Source organism: Sinocyclocheilus grahami, unplaced genomic scaffold (assembly GCF_001515645.1).
Source record: "Sinocyclocheilus grahami isolate Dianchi unplaced genomic scaffold, SAMN03320097.WGS_v1.1 scaffold1066.1, whole genome shotgun sequence".
Taxonomy (NCBI): domain Eukaryota; kingdom Metazoa; phylum Chordata; class Actinopteri; order Cypriniformes; family Cyprinidae; genus Sinocyclocheilus; species Sinocyclocheilus grahami.
This window is the reverse complement of record NW_015506245.1, coordinates 131,575-143,046: the sequence shown is the minus strand read 5'-3', so window position 1 is coordinate 143,046 and position 11,472 is coordinate 131,575. Positions and strand designations below refer to the sequence as shown.

At 36.1% G+C, this 11,472-nt stretch overlaps 1 protein-coding gene across 1 annotated transcript in view; it reads right to left on the bottom strand.

Annotated features, from left to right (window-relative positions):
• trmt44 (tRNA methyltransferase 44 homolog) overlaps window positions 1-11,472 on the bottom strand; it is a 103,808-nt gene that overhangs the window by 18,743 nt on the left and 73,593 nt on the right. Inside the window, exon 9 of the mRNA XM_016251661.1 lies at window positions 209-566. Within this exon, the coding sequence (XP_016107147.1) occupies window positions 209-566 (358 nt within the window). The remainder of the gene's footprint in view (window positions 1-208; window positions 567-11,472) is intronic.

Genomic DNA, 11,472 nt, shown 5'->3' with positions numbered 1-11,472 from the left:
GTGGACGGACAGATCAAATAATTGTAATATTGATTCTGCTACAGTTAATTCGAAGATATAATCTAAATATTTATTATTGATCATAACCAGTTATAGTTAGTCGTAAATATTTCCCTTTTTAGAGCTAATAAAAAAAACCTACAATGTTGTGTTCAATAAAACAAAATGTATATGAATTACAATTAATATGCAATAGAATTATTCTTACCTCCTGTGTTCCAAGCGTCACCACAATTGCTGCTCTCCGTGTTACTCTCAGTCAGACTCAGCAAGGCCTTTGCTACCCTTAGAACCACTTCATTCACAAAATCCCTCGGAAGGGCTGTGCAGTTCCTAATGGTCTCTGTCTTTTCTCTTGGTTGGAAGCCATTCACCCAGTCATTCGCAGGGGCTGAAATATTCTGTCCATTGTCATTAGGTCTATAATGGCCACTTTGATTGACATTCATACTGACCCCTGAGTTTGTGAATAAAGCCTCACGTCTCCTGATATAATCACTTCGCCGCTTCTCTACCAGGGCCTCTTCGGCCTCTCTGTATTTCCTTCCTTTGCCTATTATGCATACCTGCAAAAGAGATAGACACAGCAGAATGAGGCTCTCTACAGAGTTTCTGAATAGCGTGGCAAGTTTTAACCTTGTTTTCACATTAATTCATAAGCTGCATGAATTCATAAGTCACTGCATTTATGAGTCACTGAATCATTCATTCAGCATTCATTCAAAAAAGAAAATTTACTGTCAAATCATTGTTTATATGCAAGAAGCTGAGCTGACGGAGACTAGTTTATTCACATTATAAATGCTTTTGGCATTTAAACCATTCATGTTTCATATCATTATTGGGTGCTTTAATAATATAATTGCATATACAGTTTGTCATTATGTGATTAAGTAAACAAACTAGTGAATTTAACCAGCTCATAGAAAAGAACTGTCCAAAAGAACCAGTTTGCAGAAAAGAATCAGGTTTCCCTGTTTGCCTGAGGCTGTGGATTACAGGTAATAATGTATCCATATGCTTTTCGATCATTTTCATATGTTCCGGAACATTTCATAATTTCTTTGTTCCATTTCCTGCAGGCCGATTGTTTTGCTTCAAGACCTCAATATACTGTCATTTCATACTTACTCATTTTGTGAGGCAAACTAGCGACACAAAATTAATGCATGCTGAGATTGATTAGTATGGAGGACCGAGAGTACCACTTAAAAATAAAATGAAGAATCATTTTATTTTTTTACTAATTCAAACATAAAAATGTATATAAATAAATCACTTTTTAAATGGAAAAATGAATAGACATTTACATTTACATTTAGTCATTTAGCAGACGCTTTTATCCAATGCACAATGGAAGCAATTAAAATCAACAAAAGAGCAATGATATACAAGTGCTATAAGTCTCAGTTAGCTTAACGCAGTACACGTAGCAAGGGTTTTTTAAATAATATAATAAATAAAAAGAAAACAGATAGAATAGAAAAAGAATAGAGCAAGCTAGTGTTAGAGGTCTTTTTGCTTATGTTAACTGTATAATAAATGAAAGAAAAAAACAGATAGAATACAATAAGATTAGAAAGCAAGTGTTAGTTTTTTTTTTATAAGAAAACAAGCAGCAAATGAATAGAGTGCAAGTCTAAAAAAATAGAGAATGCTAGAGTTAGAGGGTCAAATAATGATGGAAGAGATGTGTCTTTAGCCAATTCTTGAAGATGGCTAAGGACTCAGCTGCTCTGATTGAGTTGGGCAGGTCATTCCACCAGGAGGGAACATTTAATTTAAAAGTCTGTAAACGTTATTTTGTGCTTCTTTGGGATGGCACAATAAAGCGACGTTCACTTGCAGAAGGCAAGCTTCTAGAGGGCACATAAGTCTGAAGTAATGAATTTAGGTAAAGGGGTGCAGAGCCAGTGGTGGTTTTGTAGGCAAACATCAATGCATTGAATTTTATGTGAGCAGCTATTGGTAGCCAGTGCAAATTGATAAACAGAGGTGTGACGTGCATTCTTGTTGGCTCATTAAAAATGAATTCTGCTGCCGCATTCTGGATTAATTGTAAAGGTTTGATAGAACTGGTTGGAAGACCTGCCAAGAGAGCATTGCAATAGTCCAGCCTGGACAGAACAAGAGCTTGAACAAGGAGTTGTGAAGCATTTTTCCGAAAGAAAGGGCCTGATCTTCTTGATGTTGAATAAAGCAAATCTGCAGGACCAGACAGTTTTAGCAATGTGGTCTGAGAAAGTAAGCTGAACATCAATCATAACGCCAAGGTTTCTGGCTGTTTTTTAAGGAGTTATGGTTGATGTGCCTAACTGGATGGTGAAATTGTGATGAAACGATGTGTTTGCTGTAACCACAAGCAGTTCTGTCTTGACAAGGTTGAGTTGAAGGTGATGGTCCTTCATCCAGCAAGAAATGTCTGTTAGACAAGCTGAGATGCGAGCAGCTATCGTCAGATCATCAAGGATGGAATGAGAGGTAGAGTTGAGTGTCATCAGCATAGCAGCCTAATGATGCCATGTAGAAAGAGAAGAGAAGTGGTCCAAGAACTGAGCCCTGAGGCACCCCAGTAGTTAGATATTGCGATTTGGACACATCACCTCTCCAAGATACTTTGAAGGACCTATCTGATAGGTAAGTCTCAAACCACTGGAGTGCGGTTCCTGAGATGCCCTTTGCCAATAGAGTTTGGAGACTTCAGCCTCAGAGAATGAAGAGAAGGATGTGAATGAGTGTATGTTTGCTGGTAAGATGTGCTTGAAATGTTGTGGTGTGGAAAATTGTGCACTGATGGTTTTAATTTTATTAATGAAAAACGTGGCAAAGTCGTCAGCTATTAGAGTTGATGCAAGAGGGGGAGGAGGAGGACAAAGGAGCGAGGAAAATGTTTTTAAGAGCATGCGAGAGTTAGACGAATTGTTAATTTTGTTATGGTAGTATGTCCTTTTAGCAGTGGAGACATTAGCAGAGAAGGAAGAGAGGAGTGACTGATACACATTAAAGGGTTAGTTCACCCAAAAATGAAAATTTGGCTGCGTTTTACTCACCTCGATGCATCCTAGGTGTATATGACTTTCTTCTTTCAGATGAAAATTGTCTTTGATCTTTCAAGCTCTATCGTTGCACTCAGCGGGTGTTGCATTGCTTCAGTCCAAAAGACGTGAAATAAAAAGCACCCTTCCATAAAAAAAAAAGTGTCTCACATGGCTCCGGGGGGTGAACAAAGGCCTCCTGTAGCGAATCAATGCATTTTTGTAAGAAAAATATCCATATTCAAAATGTAATAATCACTTGAATCTAGCTTGCGCTCACTGTTGTAAAACGGAAGCAGTTCTGGGGGAATTACATATGAGGTCAGCTTTGCGCATGCGCCGCTCAGAAGTGACGCACGCGGAGAGATTGAAACAAAACAACGGTCACTAATTAGAAGTACAAAACGAGGATTTGTAAAGAAGAATGTTAGAGGATTTCGATATAAGCCAAGAGGAGACTTGTTTTCCTTTGCTAAAGTAAGGAAACTTTGCTTCTTTTGATCCTGTAAACAAACGTTGGTTTTCACGAGACTCACCGGCGCATGCGCAACGCTGACCCCATGTCATGCTCCCGGAACTGCTTCTGTGTACAACTGCTGGCGCAAGCTAGATTAAAGTGATTATTACATTTTGAATATGGATATAGATAGTGCAACGATAGAGCTTGAAAGATCAAAGACTATTTTTTATATAACTCCGACTGGATTCGTCTGAAAGAAGAAAGTCATATACACCTAGGATGCATCGGAGGTGAGTAAAACGCAGCCTAATTTTCATTTTGGGTGAACTAATCCAAAAATGACATTTCTCCGATCACAAATGCAGACATGGTTTTATGTTTACGTGGCGCAATGCAACACAATGCGTAAAAAGACAGTATAAGTCATTATAATCCATAATTATGTCCCCACTGGATGCAACCAATGCCTCGTTTATAATGGGTTTTCATGTTTTTGAATCATCTCTCCAGCCTGACAGGGCATCATCACAATATGGTAAGGAGCGTAACATTTCCGTCACACGCTTGAGGTATTCGGCAAATCACAATGCACTGGATAGCTGGCCAATCACAGCACACCTCATTTATTTAGAACGATGAGCTTTGTAAAAGTCGATGCGTTTCAGAAAGGCGGGGCATAGAGGAGAAACAATAATGTACAGTACGTGGAAAGTAATGTGTTTTTGGAACCTTAAACCGCATAAACACATTTCATTACACCGAATACACAAAATAATGTTCTTTTTAGCAACATCATATGATCCCTTTAAAACAGAATTTTTAAATGTATAAATAAATAGAAAAATGTAAAACGGTTTATTTAATTCATGTTTTAAAACGTGGATTAATAAAACAATAAAAAGTACATTCATATGCACATAGTGAAAAGATTGAATGACAATTCCACCAACTGGGTTAAAACGTCCGATGTGTTTTAAATAAAATGACTTTTAACATTAAATAGAACATTTAAATATAACACATTGACAAACTGTAAAGCTTGTATTACTATTGTTTTTACATCAACATTCACAAACCACTGTTCACTGTTATTTTTAACAGAAAAGACTGCAACATGCTCGTAATCACAACTTCATAAGTGGGAAATAGGAAGTTTGTTATTAAGCCTCTCATTAAAAAAACCCAACTTGACCCCAAAGAAGACTGATCTCGAATCTCCCTTTTCTGTCCAAGATACTAGAAAAGGTAGTATCCTCAGAACTATATTCCTTCTTAGAGAAAAATGATATTTGTGAGGATTTCCAGTCAGGATTTAGACCGCATCATAGTACTGAGACTGCTCTCATTAGAGTTACAAATGACCTGCTCTTATCATCTGATCGTGGTTGTATCTCTCTATTAGTGCTACTGGATCTTAGCGCTGCATTTGAAACCATTGACCACAACATTCTTTTGCATAGACTAGAAAACTTTGTTGGCATTAGTGGAATCAAATCTTACTTATCTGACTGCCATCAATTCGTAGCAGTGAATGAAGAGGTATCATATTGATCACAAGTGAAGTATGGAGTACCTCAAGGCTCAGTACTATGGCCGTTGCTTTTCACGATTTACATGTTACCCCTGGGAGATATCATCAGGAAGCATGGTGTTAGCTTTCACTGTTATGCTGATGATAGTCAGCTCTATATTTCTTCGCGGTCCGGCAAAACATACCAATTTGAAAAACTAACGGAATGCATAGTCGATATAAAAAAAACTGTATGACGAGTAATTTCTTACTGCTAAATTCTGAAAAGACAGAGGTGTTAATTATCGGACCTAAAACCTCCGCATGTAATAACCTAGAACACGGTCTAAGACTCGATGGCTGCTCTTTCAATTCTTCGTCATCAGTTAGGAACCTAGGTGTGCTATTTGATAGCAATATTTCCTTTGAAAGCCCCATTTCTAGCATTTGTAAAACAGCATTTTTTCCATCTCAAAAATATATAAATTACGACCTATGCTCTCAATGCCAAATGCAGAAACATTATTTCATGCGTTCATGACCTCAAGGTTAGATTACTGTAATGCTTTATTGGATGGTTGTTCTGCACGCTAAATAAACAAACTCCAGCTGATCCAAATTGCAGTAGCTAGAGTTCTTACTAGAACCAGAAAGTATGACCATATTAGCCCGGTTCTGTCAACACTGCACTGGCTCCCTATTAAACATCGTATAGATTTTAAAATCTTGCTTATTACTTATAAAGTCCTGAGTGGTTTAGCACCTCAGTATTTAAACAAGCTCTTATTGCATTATAGTCCTCCATGTCCGCTGTGTTCTCAAAACTCTGGCAATTTGATAATGCCTAGAACATCAAAATCAACTGCGGGCGGCAGATCCTTTTCCCATTTAGCGCCCAAACTCTGGAATAACCTACCTAACATTGTTCGGTAGATTGTCCGTTTAAATCTAGATTAAAGACCCATCACTTTAACCTGGCTTACACATAACACACTAACACATTTCTAATATTCAAATCCATTAAAGTTCTGGGTTTTCCGTTAATTCTTAGGCTGCATTAAATAGGACAACCGGAACCGGGAACACTTCCCATAACACCCGATGTACTTGCTACATCGTTAGAAGAATGGCATCTACGCTAATATTAGTCTGTTTCTTTCTTATTCCGAGGTCACCGTAGCCACCAGATCCAGTCTGTATCCAGATCAGATGGTCACTACTCGGGCACGGTTAAGATTGCCTTGTGTGAGAACACCCTATTCTCCCAGATCCCGCACACATGAGTCTCTATCCACCCGCACCCGCACTCGTCCATCAAATGTTGTCCCGCGGGAGTGCAGGTCTCTACTCGGAAGGTGCCTGTTATAATGTTATGATCGAGGCTCTGGACTCTGAGCATAATTTGTTTTTCTATAAACTATAAAATATTTTCTATAAAAATGTTAATGCCCTGGCAGTGGCATATAGCTTTGGATTTGTATTTAATTTTATTACATTAATGTTTAGGTTGAGATTTACAAGAAATATTTTAACTGCTACTGCAACTTGTGTTTGCAAACCAAATGTTATTGCACTTTTGTTCATATAGCAGTACTTTTAAATGAAAAAAGTGCATACTTTTGAATACACTACTTTTGAATTCATTATTGAATTTTGTGCATACTGTGATTAATCACGATTTAAAAAATATATCGTTGCCCAGCATATATTAAATATATTTGTATTATTATATCATTTATATGAATATAAATCCTGAAACATAATATATATATATATATATATATATATATATATATATATATATATATAATCTTATATAAATATAATCTTGCTTTATTCAACATCAAGAAGATCAGGCCCTTTCTTTCGGAACATGCTTCACAACTCCTTGTTTAAGCTCTTGTTCTGTTCAGGCTGGACTATTGCAACGCTCTCTTCGCAGGTCTTACAGCCAGTTCTATCAAACCTTTACAATTAATCCAGAATGTGGCAGCAACATTCATTTTTAATGAGCCGAAAAGAATGCACGTCACACCTCTGTTTATCAATTTGCACTGGCTACCAATTGCTGCTCACATAAAATTCAAGGCATTGATGTTTGCCTACAAAACCACCACTGGCTCTGCACCCCTTTACCTAAATTCATTATTTCAGACTTATGTGCCATCTAGAAGCTTGCATTCTGCAAGTGAACGTCGCTTTATTGTGCCATCCCAAAGAGGCACAAAATCACTTTCATGGACTTTTAAATTAAATGTTCCCTCCTGGTGGAATGACCTGCCCAACTCAATCCGAGCAGCTGAATCCTTAGCCATCTTCAAGAATCGGCTAAAAACACATCTCTTCCATCTTTATTTGACCCTCTAACTCTAGCACACTCTATTCTAAAAATAAATAAATAAATAAAATAATAACACTAGATTCTATATTCTTTTTGTATTCTATTTATTTTCTTTTTATTTATTATACAATTAACAAAAGCAAAAAAGGCCTCTAACACTAGCTTGCTCTATTCTATCTGTTTTCTTTTTATTTATTATATAATTTAAAAAACCTTGCTACTTGTACTATGCTAAGCTAACCGACACCTGTTATAGCACTTGCGTATCATTGCTCTTTTGTTGATTTTGATTGCTTCCATTGTCCTCATTTGTAAGTCGCTTAAAACTTTTGTAAGTCGCTTAAAAAGATAAAAGCGTCTGCTAAATGACTAAATGTAAAAAAAATATATACAAATAAATACATGTAAGTATTTTCAAAATATATGCTGTATGTGTGTGTCTTTATATATACATAATAAATATACACAGTACACACACATATTATGTAAACAAAAACTTTAATTTTGGATGCAATTAATCGCGATTAATCATTTGACCAAGGATGTCAAGGCCAAGGATGAATGCAAATAGATACTGATTCACTGCTTCTTGACTCAAGAATAGAATAGCAGCATGGAAGGCACTCATTTCCTTGTTAGTCATCTGATCAGTCACATGATAATGACAGTGTAATTCTCAGAGCAGCCAACATGGGGTTACAAACCACAAACCAAACATTTATTCCATAATTATTTTTAACATGAATAATTACTGTAACATTAGGCTGCATTAAATAGGACAACCGGAACCGGGAACACTTCCCATAACACCCGATGTACTTGCTACATCGTTAGAAGAATGGCATCTACGCTAATATTAGTCTGTTTCTTTCTTATTCCGAGGTCACCGTAGCCACCAGATCCAGTCTGTATCCAGATCAGATGGTCACTACTCGGGCACGGTTAAGATTGCCTTGTGTGAGAACACCCTATTCTCCCAGATCCCGCACACATGAGTCTCTATCCACCCGCACCCGCACTCGTCCATCAAATGTTGTCCCGCGGGAGTGCAGGTCTCTACTCGGAAGGTGCCTGTTATAATGTTATGATCGAGGCTCTGGACTCTGAGCATAATTTGTTTTTCTATAAACTATAAAATATTTTCTATAAAAATGTTAATGCCCTGGCAGTGGCATATAGCTTTGGATTTGTATTTAATTTTATTACATTAATGTTTAGGTTGAGATTTACAAGAAATATTTTAACTGCTACTGCAACTTGTGTTTGCAAACCAAATGTTATTGCACTTTTGTTCATATAGCAGTACTTTTAAATGAAAAAAGTGCATACTTTTGAATACACTACTTTTGAATTCATTATTGAATTTTGTGCATACTGTGATTAATCACGATTTAAAAAATATATCGTTGCCCAGCATATATTAAATATATTTGTATTATTATATCATTTATATGAATATAAATCCTGAAACATAATATATATATATATATATATATATATATATATATATATATATATATAATCTTATATAAATATAATCTTGCTTTATTCAACATCAAGAAGATCAGGCCCTTTCTTTCGGAACATGCTTCACAACTCCTTGTTTAAGCTCTTGTTCTGTTCAGGCTGGACTATTGCAACGCTCTCTTCGCAGGTCTTACAGCCAGTTCTATCAAACCTTTACAATTAATCCAGAATGTGGCAGCAACATTCATTTTTAATGAGCCGAAAAGAATGCACGTCACACCTCTGTTTATCAATTTGCACTGGCTACCAATTGCTGCTCACATAAAATTCAAGGCATTGATGTTTGCCTACAAAACCACCACTGGCTCTGCACCCCTTTACCTAAATTCATTATTTCAGACTTATGTGCCATCTAGAAGCTTGCATTCTGCAAGTGAACGTCGCTTTATTGTGCCATCCCAAAGAGGCACAAAATCACTTTCATGGACTTTTAAATTAAATGTTCCCTCCTGGTGGAATGACCTGCCCAACTCAATCCGAGCAGCTGAATCCTTAGCCATCTTCAAGAATCGGCTAAAAACACATCTCTTCCATCTTTATTTGACCCTCTAACTCTAGCACACTCTATTCTAAAAATAAATAAATAAATAAAATAATAACACTAGATTCTATATTCTTTTTGTATTCTATTTATTTTCTTTTTATTTATTATACAATTAACAAAAGCAAAAAAGGCCTCTAACACTAGCTTGCTCTATTCTATCTGTTTTCTTTTTATTTATTATATAATTTAAAAAACCTTGCTACTTGTACTATGCTAAGCTAACCGACACCTGTTATAGCACTTGCGTATCATTGCTCTTTTGTTGATTTTGATTGCTTCCATTGTCCTCATTTGTAAGTCGCTTAAAACTTTTGTAAGTCGCTTAAAAAGATAAAAGCGTCTGCTAAATGACTAAATGTAAAAAAAATATATACAAATAAATACATGTAAGTATTTTCAAAATATATGCTGTATGTGTGTGTCTTTATATATACATAATAAATATACACAGTACACACACATATTATGTAAACAAAAACTTTAATTTTGGATGCAATTAATCGCGATTAATCATTTGACCAAGGATGTCAAGGCCAAGGATGAATGCAAATAGATACTGATTCACTGCTTCTTGACTCAAGAATAGAATAGCAGCATGGAAGGCACTCATTTCCTTGTTAGTCATCTGATCAGTCACATGATAATGACAGTGTAATTCTCAGAGCAGCCAACATGGGGTTACAAACCACAAACCAAACATTTATTCCATAATTATTTTTAACATGAATAATTACTGTAACAGATCAATGTGTGTTGAGATAGCCTATTTAATATGAAAATAAATGTAGCCTAATCTGGTTATATTAAATGTCTTTTTTCTTATTTAGCCATAATCATAACCCCTCCTGTGATCCATGGTTTGTCTGTATGTGAATTCAGAGCCAGTGAGCAACCGGCTTTCAAAATTATAATAATAAAAACTGCATTAATGCGCGATAAAATAATTGTTAGCGTTAATTAATTAATGCATTAACGCGATAATAACTCGTTAACTTGCCCAGCCCTAATAGAAACGTAACATTTTTCTTAAATATATACATGCATGTGTGTGTATATACATAAGTATATACAGCACACACACATATATTATGTGAACAAAAACTTTTATATTGGATGCGATTAATCAATTCTAACTGTCGTGTTTTGCTCACTTTCCCACGAATATATCATAACTGGGCCTAATGAAATGCAATAATAATGGCAATTGCATTTAACAGTAAATGCTAATATTTGAACATGATCATTTATGAAGAATTATAAGTGTGTGTATGATGTGATTTAGCCTATGCACATTCGTTCAAAAGCCTGGCAGAGTACTCACAAGATGCTAGGCAACAGTTTTGTATTGTTTACAGAAAGGATGCCCGTTCTCATATTTTTTTTGGTTAAATATCATGTTGCACTGCATTTCTGTTTTTCTTCAAAGCACCAACTTAGAATGCCTAATGTTGGTTTGATTGCGTGTGTTACATGAGAAAATAAATAATTTTGCCTACCTGATGTAATAGATATAATGTGGGTGCGGTTCGGGTCGCGACTTGCAGTCTTTATGTCAAACGGGTCTGGGGTGCGTTTCCCAAAACCATTGTTAGCTTACTATAGCCGTTAGTTCCTTTGAACTGGTAACAACAAAATTTGCAACCACAGTTGCCTTTGGGAAATGCATCCCTGGTCGGGTACAGAATTAAATGAGTGCTGCTGTCGAATAACAGGTCAGGTGTTCTGTTAAGTACTGCAGCTGCAGGTTTACCAAACAGGACCCATGCAGGACTCTGCTTTAAACTGCTTTGGTTCTCTCCATCAGATGACCCCATGTGCGTGATGTACCATTGACAGGTATTTCCCCAAACCACCACACAGGTCACACGAGAATGTAATTATTACAAAACGAGATTATTTCAGTTAGTTTTTCAATAACAGTTGTTAGTTTCATTTTGGTTTAGTTATTTTGAATTTTTTATTTTATTTCAGTTTACGAAAATATTTTTTCACCAATCGTTTTCGTTTATGAAAATAACCTTGATGTGCATACACAGTAGTCTAACCCAAGGGTTT